Source organism: Chrysemys picta, chromosome 1 (genome assembly GCF_011386835.1).
Source record: "Chrysemys picta bellii isolate R12L10 chromosome 1, ASM1138683v2, whole genome shotgun sequence".
In the NCBI taxonomy this organism is placed as follows: Eukaryota; Metazoa; Chordata; order Testudines; family Emydidae; genus Chrysemys; species Chrysemys picta.
In genome coordinates, this window is record NC_088791.1 from 243,497,344 (window position 1) to 243,513,568 (window position 16,225).

General features: G+C 45.7%; 1 protein-coding gene across 3 annotated transcripts in view; it reads left to right on the forward strand.

The window, feature by feature from the left end:
• SH3RF3 (SH3 domain containing ring finger 3) overlaps nucleotides 1-16,225 on the forward strand; it is a 380,292-nt gene that overhangs the window by 274,820 nt on the left and 89,247 nt on the right. For 2 of the 3 annotated variants that reach the window (XM_008174317.3, XM_042861406.2), the window contains exon 4: nucleotides 15,435-15,788. The exons of the other annotated variant lie outside the window; for it this stretch is intronic. In XM_008174317.3, coding sequence (XP_008172539.2) covers nucleotides 15,435-15,788 — 354 coding nt within the window. The remainder of the gene's footprint in view (nucleotides 1-15,434; nucleotides 15,789-16,225) is intronic. 3 annotated transcript variants of the gene reach the window in all.

The window sequence follows — 16,225 nt, forward strand, 5'->3', positions numbered from 1 at the left end:
GCGCCCCCAGCCGGGCACTTCCCCTCCCGGGCTCCGGCGGCGCAGGGTCCGGAGGCACGGGGGCTGCCCGAAGCCGGTAGAACAGAGCCGAGCTGCCCGAGCGCTACCGGCTTCAGGCAGCCCCCCCGCCTCCAGACCCCGAGCCGCGGGCCAGGCACTTCCCTTCCCGGGCTCCAGCTGAGCTGCTCCGCTCCTCCCCTCTCAGACTTTAAGAGCTGAGCTGCCCGAGCCAGCGCTACCAGCTTCGGGCAGCCCCCCTTGCCTCCGGACCCCGAGCCGCCGGAGCAGAGCAGCTGGAGCCGGAGAGGAGAAGTGCCTGGCCGGCGGCTCGGGGTCCGGAGGCAGGGGGGGCTGCCCGAAGCCAGTAGCGCTGGCTCGGGCAGCTCGGCTCTTAAAGTCTGAGAGGGGAGGAGCGGAGCAGCTCAGCTGGAGCCCGGGAAGGGTTTTTTACCAGAACGCCCGGTCAAAAAGAGACCCTGGCGGCTCCGGTCAGCACTGCTGACCGGGCTGTTAAAAGTTCAGTCAGCGGTGCAGTGGGGCGAAGGCAGGTTCCCTGCCTGTCGTGGCTCTGAGCGGCTCCCAGAAGCAGCGGCAGATCCCCAGGGCTGGTGCTACCAATAAGGCAAACTAGGCGGTTGCCTAGGGCGCCAAGATTTGGGGGCGCCAAAAAGCGGTGCCCCCAATTTTTTTTACAGCGTTCCTGGGCTGGGCTGCCGGTGGTGCCCTGACACGTGCGGCTCAGACTCCCTCTCCCAGCACAGCAGCCGCTCCACTTCTCCCGCCTCCCAGGCTTGCGGCGCCAGTCAGCTGTTTGGCACCGCAAGCCTGGGAGGGGAGGAGAATTAGAGCGGAAGCGGCGTGCTCAGGGAGGAGGCGGAGCAGAGGTAAGCTGGGGTGGGGAGCTGCTGCATGGCTCCCCGGGATGGGGGGGTGGGGAGCTGCCGTGGGGGGGGGTGCCTCAGGGCGGGAGGGGAGGGGAGCTGCCGCAGGGCTCCCCACCCCAGCTCACCTCTGCTACGCCTCCTCCCTGAGCACGCTGTCGCTGCTCCACTTCTCCCGCCTCCCAGGCTTGCGGGGGGGGGAGGGGTGTGCCTCAGGGCAGAGGGTGGGGGGAGCTGCCGCAGGGGGGGCATCTCAGGGTGGGGGGGGGCGGGGAGCTGCCGCAGGGCTGGGGGGGGGCGCAAGGTGGAAGTTTTGCCTAGGGTGCGAAACTTCCTTGCACCAGCCCTGCATATCCTCCCTCTGGCTCCTAGACATAGGGGTAGCCAGGGGGCTCAGCACACTGCCCCCGCCCCAAGCACCGGCTCCGCAGCTCCCATTGGCCAGGAATTGCAGCCAAAGGGAGCTGTGGGGGTGGCGCCTGCAGACAGGGCAGCGCCTCCATGTAGGAGCCGGAGGGGGGACATGCCGCTGCTTCTGGGAGCTTCTTGAGGTAAGTGCCCCCCGGAGCCTGTACCCCACAGCCCCTCCCACCCTCCAAACCCCTCCATCCCAACCCAAAGCACCCTTGTCCACCCCAAACCCCTCATCCCAACCCCAGAACTCACAGCCCCAGCCGAAGCCCTCACCTCCCCCCGCACTCCAACCCCCTGCCTCAGCCCTGATCCCCCTCCCACCCTCCGAACCCCTCGGTCCCAGCCTGGAGCACCCTCCTGTACCCCCAACCCCTCTGTGATGTTGCACTCTATATGATTTTATAAAAATATGCTAATGAGTGTGAATATAATGTAACTGGGGTATGCTTCATGCAAAAGGTCTCTTGTAAGGTATCATTACAAAGCTTATAATCTACTGAATGTGTTCATCCTATTTGTATAAATGTATCATTCTTGTATCTGCACCCCTCATTTCTGGCCCCACCCTGGAACTTGCATCCCCAGCCCAAAGCCTGTACCTCCTCCCACCCCAACCCCCTGCCTCAATCCGGAGCCACCTCCCATATTCTGAACACCTCGGCTCCACCCCCCAGCCTGGAGCCCTCTCCTACACCCCAAACTCCTCATCCCTAGCCCCATCCCCGAGCCTGCACCCACGCTGGAGTCCTCACCCCCTCCCACATCCCAATCCACTGCCTCAGCCCGGAGGCCCCTCCCGCACCCTGAACTCCTCATTTCTTGTCCCAGCCCGTGCCCTCAGCCGCAGCTCTCACCCCTTCCCATACCTCAACCCCCTGAGCCAACCTGGTGAAAATGAGCGAGGGGGGGGGCGTGGTGAGCGAGCGACAGAAGGAGGGGGGATGGAGTGAGAGCGGGTGGGGTGGGATCTTGGAGGAGGGGCGGGGCAAGGGTGTTCAGCTTTGTGTGAGTAGAAAGTTGGCAGCCCTATCTGATCCATGTGCCCCTTGCCTGATGTTTCTGTGCGATGAAATGGAATGGTTAGTGTGTGACTATTGCCCTCTTGTTGCTGGCCCATACAGAGTAGAAGTTCTGCTTTAGCTCAGGTAGTGGAGATAACACATTTTGGCTTCACAGATCCTCTGGTCTGTCTCTATCCAGCCACACAGCTAAAATGCTCATCCAGGCTCTCCTCATCTCATATCTTGATTACAGTAACATCATTTTCTCTGGCCTTGACAAATGCAGTCCTGCCCCAGTGATATCCATTCAGAATGCTGCTGCAACAGTCGTTTTCCTAACCCATTGCTTTGACCCCTCTCTTTGAATCCTTCCACAGACTCCTCCTTTTCTATTGTATCAAACATAAGCTGCTTTCTTCACTTTCCAGGCCCTTCCTGACCTATCCCCACCCTACCTATTATCTCTTATTCACTATCAAGGTGTTGACTCCCATCTCCAGCTGGCCTGCAGTGCCAGTCTTTGTCACGCACTTGTTAAATTTTCAAACAGGCTCCTTTCGTGCTTTCTCCCACACGGCCCCTCATGTTAGTGATGAGCTCCCCATAAACATGTGCAAAGACATTACATTATCCCCCTTTAAATCCCCCCTTAACAGCCTGCTTTTCTGTGATGCCTGCAATAAACTTAACAATATTTAGACTGTAGATGGGCAGAGACCACTGCCTATAATGCTGATGTGTATTTTCTCATTGTTTTCTTGCAATCCTCCATTGCCCTGTCTGAATCCATCCATTGTCTCTTCTTGTATAGCTAGATGGTGAACTCCTGGGGGCAAGGACTGCCTTTTTGTTCTGTGTTTGTACAGCACCTGCCACAATGGGGTCTGGGTCCAGGAGTGGGATTTCAAGGAGCTTTGATAATACAATTAATGTAATAATAAGAGCCTCTGCATGAGTGCAGCTCGTGCCATCATAGTGGTGCACACTGTAAAAGAAAATTCTGAAATCCTGTTGCTTAGGATGCACTCTATCTCTATGTATGTGGGTGTAGTGCATGGGGGCCTCTATCAGAGGAGAATGCTTTAGGGAAAAATTTGCGTCACTGAGATGGTGTGATACAGCAACAGGCAAAATCATTGTCATGCACTTCCAGAAACATTTCATTATGGGTGGATTTTTGTATTCATTAATTCATTTAGCCACCTCACAAGTCAAGAGCATGGCCTAGAAACTCCAAATCCACTTTATTCTGTTGTCTCTCCTGAGAGCCAGTCACTGTATTTATAGTGTTTGAAGGGCTAACATTTGAAGCTAATGAATTTGGACTTACTCCTCTGAGAAGACTGTTGGTGTGTCTATACTTAGAGCTGGTGATGTAATTTCCAGCTAGGGGAGACATACCTCCGCTAGCTCTGATTGAGTCAGTGTGCTAAAAGAGAAGCATAGCTACCATGACACAAACAGTGGGAGGTGCTAGACACCATGAATACATACCTGTTTGAGATGCTAGGTCCATGCTCAAGTAGCTAGCCTCTCTCGCTGCATGCACCTCCGCAGCTACACCATTTTTAGTGCTTACCCGTGCTAGCTCTGATCAAGATAATGTCTCCTTGAGCTGGAAATTATGTCCAAGTGCAGACATATCCTGTGTCATCCAGGAGAAGTACTGCCAAGGTGTCTGTCAGCAGGAATCCTCAGAGCTTCACCTCCCACAACACTCAGTGAAGTCCTGGTAGGCATCAGGAGAGAGCAGAGCCTGGAGGCTTCTTCCGAGCACCATCTCAAGACATGAAGGTGGAAAGCAGAAGTCCTGATAGAACTACTGAGCTACAAGCTCAAGTTGCTTTAGGGTAGATAAACTACACAGGGGTTACTTCAGAGCGGACCTGCTCCATGTGGTCTTATGCAGAAACTGCAGCATCTGCACCAGCCACCCCCAGGTGCTCAGGCCCTTCCCGGCAGAGTTCCTACAGGAGGAAAGGCAGAGGGTTTAAGTGTTGGCACTTGATCCAGTCTTCCTCAGCCCCCTCATTTGGGCCCTGCTTGTCAACAGGGTGGTGAATAGCAATTTTGAGGGTGCCCCTGAGGGTAACACACTGGACTCTGTTCAGGATCCAGTCTCCCCTCTCTTCCTGGACCATTTATCCCTGTTCCTCTCTGCATGAGCCCGAATTACCTTGGACCACTGGGTGCCCAGCACCATAACATCTGGCTACACCCTGCAGTTTTCCTCCTCCCCTCCCCAATCCCTTTTCAGGGACCCTTCTCACAAGCAGCTTCTCGCCCAGGAGATGAAAACCCTCCTATGGGTATGAGCCATCAAGGAAGTTCCTCAAGACAAGAGGGAAAAGGGATTCCATTCCTGATACTTCCTAATCCGGAAGGCCATAGGGGACCTCAGGCCCATCCTAGACTTTCGTCGCCTCAACAAATATCTGAAGAAGTTGAGGTTCCACATGGTCTCCCTGGCCGCCATCATTCCCTCTCTGGATTTGGGAGACTGGTTCGCCACCCTCGACTTAAAGGATGCTTACATCCATATCTCCATTTTCCATGGACACAGGAGGTTCTTACACTTCATAGTGGGTCAGTGCCATTACCAGTTCACAGTGCTACCCTTCAGCCTTTCTGCTGCACCAAGAGTGTTCATGAAATGTATGGCGGTAGTGGCAGCTTACCTCTGGCCCCAGGGCATTCAGATATACCTGGCTAGTCAGAGGCCGGTCACAAGCCCAGGTCCAGTGCAGCCTCAACCTGCAGATCCCCTGGCAAGACCTGGGTCTACTTATAAACAAGCAGAAGTCAACTCTGGACCCGGTTCAGTGGATGGAGTTTATAGAGGCGCAGTGCTCGACTCCACCTAGGCCAGAGCCTTCCTACCAGAGTCTCAGTTCCAGGCCATGTCGGAGCTTATTACCCACAGAAGAGCACACCCTCTCACAACCACCCGGATCTGCCTCAGGCTGTTGGCCATATGGCAGCATGTACTTACGGGGTCTGGCACACATGACTATGTCTCAGATCTCTGTAGCATCAGATGTGGCTAGCATCAGTCTATGCTCCCAGCAGGTACAACCTGGACGTAGTCATCTTCATGGATAACCACTTGCATCAAGTTTTGTCATGAACAGGCAAAGGTGTCTCCACCGGCCATTGTAACGGCCCATTCCATCAGAGTGCAGGCCTCATCAGCAGGTTTCCTGGCCCAGGTGCCCATTCGTGTCCCATTACATCATCACCCAGCAGGCCCAGGACGACGCCAGCTTCGGCAGAGCAGTTGTCAAGGCTGATTCCCCACTCTGGCACTTCGAGTGCAGAAGGTGGGGGCCCACAAGGATTCTAAAAATTAATACTGGCCACTCCAGGCTTGTATTAAACTCCCAAGGTTACAGTTTCTCTCTGAACTTGGATGGGTAGATACTGCCACCACCCAAATGCAAAAAAACTCTTTGAAACCAGAAAGGTGCATTTGGGAATTCCTTCCTGTGGGGTACCCTCAAGCCCTTTACCCCCCTCTGGGGAAGAGATGAGAAAGAAAAACAAAGGAAATCAGTTGTTGCCACCAGCTAATTTAACAACATATGCACAAACCTCTTAGGACACAAAATCCAATCCTGTTCTTCAGAAAGGTAAATTTTATTAAAAACAACAAAAAAGAAAATAGATCTGGAATTTAGGCTTTTGCTAGATTTAAAAACACCACTTACAAAATTTAAACATCAAGAGTACCCTTCTTGAGTTCAGCTTAAAGGTTACAAGCAAAACAAAAAGCATTTGGGGTTAGCACTGAGGAGTCCACAAGCCAATAAGAAATAAAAAGAAATAACCCTAATCACATCTCATTCCCTAATTTACTTACATATCTGGGGTTTCAGAATAAGCAATCTCTAGGTATGATCTGATGGTTTTTCATATCTGGCTTAAGCGTCTCACAGCTTAACTGCTCCCTCTTTCCCAGAGAACCACAACACCCAGACAAAGGGAATTTTTTCCCCAATTTTAAAAAGTTCTAGCTGTCCCATTGGCTCTTTTGGTCAGATGCCCACTCCTTTCCTTTTACCTGTGGGCTTGTTAACCCTTTACAGGTAAAGCAAGTAGAGAACAACCACCAAGAGGGATTCCATAACCAACTGGCTGGCTGGGTGTCCTCAAAAGGGAGCTATCCCCCTCTCATTTATCACAGCAGTATTGCAAGCTGCACGTCCGTGAATTCCAAGCCCACCTCCAAGGATACTGCTTGTGAGTCACCGAACATAGAATTGATATGAGCAAGCACTCAAAGAAGAAACAATTATTACCTACCTTTCATACTGTTGTTCTTCGAGATGTGTTGCTCGTGTCCATTCCGTGACCAACCCTCCATCCCCACCATCGGAGTTGACGGCAAGAAGGAACTGAGAGGGTGCACATGAGTGCGGGGCTCCAGAAAGCGTTGGAGCCAGCCTTACGGATACCACTAAGGGAAATGGACACAGGGCTGCCCAGAGGGGGGGACAAGTGGGACAATTTGCCCCGGGCCTCGCAGGGGCCTCCACGAGAATGTCGGAGGCTCCCCCCGCCTCTGCCACAGCCCTGACCCCCAGCTCTGAGCCCAGCCCCTGTGAGCCGGGCACCCCCCGACCCAGAGCCCAGCTCCCCACCCAGCCCTGGGCAACAGCAGCGCCACCCCCAGGCAGTGACAGCCCATTGGCACCAACCACCACCAGCACCCAGCGGCAGCCCATTATGTAATTGCAAATGTATACATACCATTAAAGCATTTGATGTTTTTAAATAATGTAGTTTGTGTATTTTCAAATTATTAAAAATTAATTTTTGAATGTATTTTACTGGTTATTTTTTACATTTTCCAAATACTAGAGTATTGCGACTTTTTTTTATGGAATGGGTCCCCGAAATTGCTTTGTCCCAGGCCCCCTGAATCCTCTGGGTGGCCCTGAATAGACATGAGCAAAACATCTCAAAGAACAACAGTTACAAAAGGTAGGTAACCGTTTTTCCCCACCTTCTCTCCTCTGGGTTTTCCTCAGTAGGGATCACCTAGCCCTTTAGGGAGACAAAACCCTGCTCTCCCTCAAGCTGGGCTTTATTTCTAATTAGTCCTGGCTCACCCTCCGGATGCACCCAGTCTGATTAATTGGTCTCTGAGGCCCATATTACTCTTTTGCAACCTGTGTGGGGTAAACACCCTATCCCACAACCTTACTGACATTGTGTAGGATCTTAATCTGCTAACTCTCCCGTTGGTTTCAATGGGGACAATTGTGAAGTAAGATATTACTCACCATGACTAAGAGTGGCAAAATCTGGCCCATAGTGAACAGATATGAAGAAAAATATCCTCAGAAATGTTGGAGATGTGCAGCAGTTCTGAGATTCATTCATCTGGAGATGACATGTCAGTGACAGAATAGTCAGCATACTTGAAGGGTGAAGGCTGCAAAGCTGGAATTGTTCCAGAAAGAAGTAGGAAAAATTAGAAAACTGAACTTCTTTTTGGTGGGTTCTTTTATTTTTAATTTCCTGTCTTCTTTTTTTTCTTCCCTTTTCTCCTCAGCAATAGTCATTCATTTAGATTTCATTTGCAAAAGGTAACGAGTTATGCTTTGCAATATACTATATATTTTATGTGATTCCCCAACCTATTTGTTTGTCCTAGATCCATATGAATCATTTTCTGTCCAAAGACTGTTGGAGAAAAAAGAAAAGAAAAAAATATTCCCAATTCACCACCCATGAGTTAATGTTTACTCCTGCTGCATGCATCATTTATTTTCATTTTGCAGGATTATGATGACACGTTCTTTCAAGAACATATTGTTCTAATATACTACATTCCTTCAGCCTCTAGATATTTTAGAAATGACAATGGTGCTAAATAAGAAAGATCTTGTTAAACAGGAAAATAGCTTATTAAATACCTTCTACGTTTCAAGGAACAGTATTAAAGAGATTTTTCCCCCCCAGAATTTAGGTAAGCCTGTTAAGAGAAATATAGACAATCTGCTGCATAGCTATATGTTTAGGGATTTATCTTCCTCTAAGAGCATGATTATGTTTTTAGCAGGCTTTTATATCTGAGTGAACCCTATATCGCAGCTGTTGAGGCATGGAGTTTAGAGTTGCCAGTGTGCCCTAGCAGAATGCCCATTGTCACTTTGTGTGCCTGCACAGTCTATGTCATTTTCATTTTCAGTCTCATTCTGCGTGGAACAAATCTTCTCTGAATCACAGTGGGCAAGGGGGATTGTGGGAGTTTCTCTTCCATAGTGAATAAACGATTTCCAGAAAAATCTGTTCTACATTTGCTGGTCGCTGCCTTGCAATATATTAGGACACTTGCAACACTGGATTGTTAGAGAGATTAACGCCAAGAACTATCTAGTAATGCTTTGGTTTTCATTATAATTTCTTCTTTCACATTATACTTCATTAATGTCTCCTTGTATGAAAGAAGGGTATATAAATTGGCACTTGCTGCAAGGATCTTATAACTTTCATCCAACACATTCAAACTATTCTTAAATTGGGAGGCTTTCTATAAACATGGAGATTATAAATGTATTTAGTATAACTTTAACAATATACTTGCTTTTTATCAACCCACTTGTAAGTCTTCAGAACTGTTCTGTTTAAACTTCATTAACTACTCCACAAACCTTTAAATCATCAGTAATTAAGGATGCATTTTATCTTATTTCCATTTGAATCAATGGGAGTTTTGCTATTTCACTTTAGTAGGAGCAGAATGGATCCTATGGTTGAAAACTTGGAGAGTACAAACAAAAGCTGCTTGAACATTTTAAATTTTTGTTTTAGTTTCTCATGTATTAGAATGTCGAAAACACATTTAAAGATGCCGTTGTTCTTATTAACCTGGCAAGGGCAGAAGTAGTTATGTAGTTACATTCTCATTCATTGATCCACATCACCACACTTGTGAGTATAAGTAACATTCCTAGTGTAACAAATTTATTGAGAGTTAGGAGAATAATATTTTCTACAAATACCTACTGTGAACTGCAAGCACTGTAATAAATTCAGACTGTTTATTTTTAATCATAAAATCAGCCATGGAGCTACAATTTACCAAAGTCTCTGAGAGGCATAAAATAGCAGTGTGTTTAACCTTCTTCATATTTATTAACTATAAAATATAAAAATTAGCAGTCTGTGGGTACAAACATTTCTAATCTTATCAGAGGGACATTGTGAAGAAACTTTATTAATAGTTTTAATTTGTTTTTAACTCCAGAGTACGATGAATACATTTTTCTTTCCTTACCATTGTATCCTTTTTTATTAAGCAGACATTGATTTCCCCCCTTTGTTTTTAATGGGGCTTGAATTCAACATGACTTCATTGTTTATACCTATGTTTGCAAACCAGAATCCCTGATGTTTTCATTAGGTAACTGTTTCCACAAAAGGCCCATAGAAAACATGAAACATTGTTTTTCTGGAGATCTTACATAAATTCCACTCCTCAGATCAGACTGGCTCCAGTTCAACAAAATACTTAGGCATGTGCTTCACTAGAAATGCTTGAGTAATCCTATTCTTATTCAGCAAAGCACTTTAGTCCCATTGATGGGACTTAAGAGTGTGCTTAAATGTTTTGCTGAATCAGGACCACAGAGAAGTTGTGTTTTTGGTCAGCTAGACATCACTCAAAAGCAAATCTATAACCAAATACATAAATAACCAGAAAAGCTCTTTTGCTGATATAACTGCATCTACACTAGGGTTTTTGCTGGTATAGACATATAGTTTAAAAAAAAATCACACGCTTAAGCAACATTACTATATTGGGAAAAGTTCCTAGTGTAGATACAACACTTCTGCTTCCTCCTTGCTCCATAGTATAGTAATTAGCTATTAGCCTATGCCAGCAGCAGATTATGACACACACAGAGTCTGGCAATCCATGCTTGCCATCATATAATTTTTCCTCTATTGTCAATTCCACCTGCTCTGAGGAGGGAGGAAGTGGGCGAATAGTCCTGCATACTCCTGCGCACCAAGACCCAAGGTCTATTAGGCCACAGAGAGGTATAAGGGGAATTCTTACTCCCATGTATAGGTATGTGGTCCAACTTACAATGTAGCTCAGTCTTGTATTACCTCGATTTTTATAGCATTTGCACCCAATCCCTTTTTAACACGCACATATGAGATTGAAATGTCTGTGAGAGAGAGAGAGAGAAAATCATCATAATGTGTTCTGCAGAAAAGTAAAGTTTATCCGGAGTCTAATAAAACAATTTTGGCAGCAGGGTAGTCCTGAATGATCCAGCTTAGTGCTTGTACCTTTGTAGCCCATGTGGTAAAGGCTCAAGTAGAATATCTAAAAGCCAAATAAAGAAATGGAGGGGGGAAAATAGCACCTGGTTCATTTTGTATGACCTGGTGATGGACTGTCTTTAGCTAAATGCCAGAGTCATGGCAGCTTATATTGTGAATTGTTGAGCAACGAGGCTCAGACCAAGGTCAGCAGATTTTTAAATGAAATGGAGCTTGATCATTGTTCCCTTTGAGAGCGAAGGTTGTGTGGAGGTGAACTAGCCCCTGAAGGAAACTTGTTTTGAGAAAATCATTGTCTCTCAGACAAAACCAGAAAAACCAAACCCCAGTTATCAGTGCAGTTACCACTAGAGTGAGCATTTCCTCATAGGGAGGGGACCCAGTAACCCTACAAGCTGACGCTTGTTATACAATTATCTTAGCCATGTGTGATCCCAGATCAATTAACTGAGCCCCTATAGACAATCTCACATGAGGAGCAGATTTCATGATATGGCACAACCTTTACATGGTCCTCTCCAATGGATCTTTTCCTTCCTGTCACAAGCCTCCTATAGAACTTCACCTAGCAAGATTCTGATCACTCTGCCCCCAAACTGCAGGACTACTCACATGCCTAAAGTTAAGCATGTACTTAAGCACTCTGTTGCATCAGGGTCAGAGTGCTCGGCACCTGGATCCTGTCCAGGGCCGGCTCCAGCATTTCTGCCGCCCCAAGCAAAAAAAAAAAAAAATCCGCGATCGCGATCGGCGGCGGCAATTGGGGGGGGGGGGGGGGAAAGCCGCGATCGGCAGCAGCAGTTCAGCGGCAGGTCCTTTGCTCCTAGAGGGAGTGAGGGACCTGCCGCCCCCGAATTGCCGCAGGTGCCACCCCTCTCCCTTGGCCGCCCCAAGCACCTGCTTGTTAAGCTGGTGCCTGGAGCCGGCCCTGATCCTGTCCATAATGGTTATATGATGAGTTTTCTGGGATATCCCCATGCCTCACTTTGTTATATAAATAGTTGGGGTGAAATCCTGGCCCCCCATTTTAGTAAATGGGTGTTTTGCCATTGATTTCAGAGGGGCTAGGATTTCAATCTAAGACCATGTCTACATTGGCACTTATGTTGGCAAAACTTTTGTTGCTCAGGGGTGTGAAAAAACCACTTCCCTGAGCGACATAAGTTTTGTTGGCATAAGCGCTCGTGCGTACAGCGCTATGTCGGCTGTGCTCTCCCGCTGACATAGCTACCGCTACTCGTTGGGGGTGGCTTAATTAGGCCGGTGGGAGAGCTCTCTCCCACCTGCATAGAGCGGCTACACAGGAGACTTTACAGCAGTGCAGCTGCATCAGTACAGATGTGCCACTGTAAGGTCCGTAATGTAGACATAGCCTAAGTCTTTATTTTTACATCAAAGAGATGTTAGAAAATTCAGATTCTGAAATTAAAGATTCAGTAAATTGCAGTAGGTTATACCAGGTTCTAGAAATGTCCAGTTCCTGAGACTGTCAATGGGTCAAATTATGGAAAGTCTTAAAGAGCTTTCCATTAAGCGTTGACACTGAAAACAGTTATTGTATAAAGATCAGCTGAAGGACAACAGAAATTAATGATATGTTTAAATTCTTAGTGTTTAATGGGAGGTTTGTATTCAAGTTAAAAAATAAGTTGTAAAAGCCAATTACAAAAAGGAATCAATCTCCTAGCTCAGCTTTTTCTTCCATATCCATAGTGCCTTTATGAGGCATATATTGGTACCCGAGGGCCAGATTCACTAGAAGATAAGCCTCCGGAACTTGGTCATCAAAAAAGAAAGAAAAATAAAAGAAAATGCTACAGCTATAAACATATTGATTCACTTTTTCTCTAAAATATTTCCAGCATTTCTTTATTATGCCAGAGCCCGATCATTTTTCTACAGTGTTTGCCCATTACTGTATTTCTGATAAGATTGACAAATGGGATTTACAAATGGGTTATTAGATAGTGAATCATAGTCCTGATGTTAAGAGTAAAAGCAGGAGCACTTCTGTCTCCATATGGGGCATTGCTGTGAAACCAGGGTCCTATCACAGAGTCCAAAAAACACTTTATTAAACTCTGAAGATATTCCTAGCCCATTTGATACTCACTAGCAAAATAGTTCATCGCGTTTGGTGGCAGAAAAGAGACTTATCCATCTCATAAATTGTGGTAGTGCCTCCACTTCCCTCCTTAACATTTTTAAATAATTCAGTAAGGGTGTCTCCATTGATTGGGTAAGCAGAGCTGTAACACCTACTTAAGAGAGAAGAACCATCTGGTTTCATTGCCACATGGAGCCTGCTGGCAAATATTAGGCTGTACTAATTTAGAACATGATGAAGTGGGAAATAATGGACATTCTTGAAGAATCTCAAATGGGATCAGCTGTTATAGGCAAAAACTGGCAGGTGCAGTGCACAGTGCTGGCTCCTGTAATGGTCCCATATTGAAGAGTGCAGCTGGTAAAATGGCCTTGTAATTGAATGGTATCAGTTACTCCCCGCAGCTATTCCCAGCACTGTCAGTAGCAGTACATCACTAATTGGAGGTGGTTGTTTGGCTGGTGAAGGTTGTCAGTGGATGAAAAATTACAAAGCGTTTATATTTATTTTCTGGATGTTAATGTTTTATCACCTCTTACTTGGGAATGAGACTTTGTAAACTGGAGACAGGCATCCATAAGACTTATGAGAACTATGGAAAAATGCTGACCCGATTTATTTATTTATTCATTTATTATTTTAGAACTCTCTTACAATGATTTGGAACCGTCAAGCTGTTCCACAACAAAGCTACATAACTGCATGATCCTGTTACTGTTACTCTTGTCTTGCCTCCCTCTCTCTTACTGTTACCTTCACTTGCTGTGTCTTGTTTTTAAATTTGGATTGTCAGGTCTTCAAGGCAGAGATCATGTCATTCTGGATGTTTGTGCAGCATAATGAGGCCTCAAGCTTGACTGGGTTGTTTTGGTGCCACCCTAATAATTAGCATTTATTAATAGCAATACTGTAATAAAATTCATATTCATCCCATGTAATATTTAGTGTACTCTGGTTTAGATGAACCTCAGAGTGCTAGTAACCTAGATGTGCAGGTATTTACCTTAGTTAACCTCGTTCATATATTGATCCTGTTCATTAAATGCAAACCCCATTGTGTGGTATTCTAGTTTAAGATAAAGGTCTGTTGGCTGAGTCATACCATCTCCTTAGCCCCCAGCTGTTAGCACCCCTTGAGGGATGCTCAGACTGTTGGCAACGAGTATCTTAGAAAATGCTTCTTACTCCAGAATGTGCCTTGTAGAACAGTGAATATGGTCATCTCTGTGTATCTAAAGAATTTCTAACTGTGTCAGAAAGGTTCTTTCCTATATGCGTTATATTAGCTGGCAAGTCAAGAACCTCAGAGAAATGGGACTTCCACATAGCATGTTTTCTGCATTTTTTAGGGGCAGGGCCACCCATAGCTGTTAAATTGATCATGAATAGTTGGTGGAGAATAGACATTAGTGGTATGCTGCCTCCTCTCCAATGTCTGCCTTCTATGTGCACTGTATGCTAAGTTTGAAACTGTGGGAGAGAGTCCTTTGGAATAATTTTTAATGTTTCCTGTTTATTAGGCTTTGACTGCATCTTGTGAGAATAGGTGCCTCTGTGATACTGCTCCGTTGAAATGATACAATAGGAAAAAGCTTTTGCTTTAATTTTGTACCCAGATAAAAATATTAGTTATGTTTAAAGAAAAAATATTAGAGTGATTTTGGAAGAAATGCTCTTGGTCTGACAAGCCTAGAGCACATATTTATAATAACCCTGGGAAAAGTGAGATATTATATTGGAGACATTGGCAGGGCAGAGACAAAGTGATATTAGTGAATTCTTTAGTAGCATTTACTGATACAGCAGCATGGGTACATAGGGTAACAAACGCATCATTTTATTCAACACCAACAATTTTGTTAAACTTAGCCAGGCTTTGCTGGCCTAGCATTTGAGATGAGAGAGGCATTGTCTGCAAAAAGAATCCAGCATAGCGCACTCTGCACAGGACTAGGGAATGCAGGAAGTATTGAGTTCTAACCCAAGCTGTGACAATGGCTCCTTCTGTAGTCTCAGGCAAATTACTTCTGGTTACGTTTTGAAAAGTGGGCTGTAGTTTTGGGTTCCTCCATTTCTGGCTGCTCAGTTTTAGACCATTGGCCTGCTTTGGCTGTGTAACGGGCCTTAAAGTGGGTATAAATTATATTCCCTACTATTTTGTTTTTTTCTTCTGTTCATATCGCTTGACATGGATAGAAATACTCTACTGTCTTCTTTAGTGCCTTGGGGAGTTGAAAGCTTGTAGCTGCTTTCAGGAAACTGAATTCTTTAGCCTGAATTGTACTGACTTGTCTGGTACACAAGTCAATACAAAATAGCAAAATAAACATATTATGGATTACTAGTATTTAAACCAAAATTTCCCAAGTGCACAGTTTGTCCAGCAAGTAGGAATAGAGCTCCTCTGGGGTCAGTTCTAAAGCCTGCAGTGTATTTAAGCCCACATTTAGGCCCAACATCTGATACTCTTACCCACGTTGAATAGTACGCTACTCGACGAATAGTCCAATTGATTTCCATGGGATTACACTCAATATGGGTGCAAGAGTATTAGAATTATGGACTTCCACTATTTATTTTTAAACGCTCAGAAGGATTTTGGTGCTTCTGTAAGTGAAGTCCTAATAGCGCTGGCATGAGTGCAGCATTTGAACTCGCAGGTTCAATGGCTAGATGTGACAGTTCTTTAATTTCCCCATTCTTCTTTTTTTTTTTCTCTGCACTTAGCTCAACGAATCAGCTAAACAGCTTATAGAGATGGACAAGACATGCTTAGCTGCTGCATCTGGCTGTGATGTCCCTTTGCCATCTGACACCAACAAGGCAGTAAATTTGGCCCAGTGCTCTACTTTAAACAATACAGGAGCAGTCAGTGCCATTCAGCGGCATATTGATGGCAAGAAGAATGCCAAGAAACGCCACTCCTTCACTGCTCTCAGTATGACACACAAATCCTCTCAGGCCATGCATAACAGGCATTCCATGGACATTAGTGCTCCAGTTTTGATCAGCTCTAGTGATCCCCGAGCTGCTGCCAGAATCGGAGACTTGACTCATCTTTCATCCAGTGCTCCAGCCCAGGTAAAAAATGCATCACATAACTGTAACGCTGAGCTGAGGAAGAGATAAGGTCTGATAAATAGCTTCATTTATTATACCTGCAATATCAGGGTCACCTACCTAAATACATGGATGTGGTTTATATATAATTAGACATTGTGCGCGACACTTTGCTGTTCTTTGACCTTTTTTTTTTTCAATGACACCACTTCAGACCACCCTAAAATGTTACTATTCGATTTTAGTTCTCTAAGTAATAAACGTGATTAGGGTCAGTCATGTTTCACTTGTAAACAAACCCCTATTTGGGGAGATTTCAGACTATGCTGTAACCATTATCTTTAGACTTCAACTGAGCAGAGTGTGTCTCAGCCACAGCCCAGTTTCTCCACCCCTAACTAAAATTTCAAAATAATCACTCTGTCCATTTGTAAATTACATGAGCGTGAATCAAATAA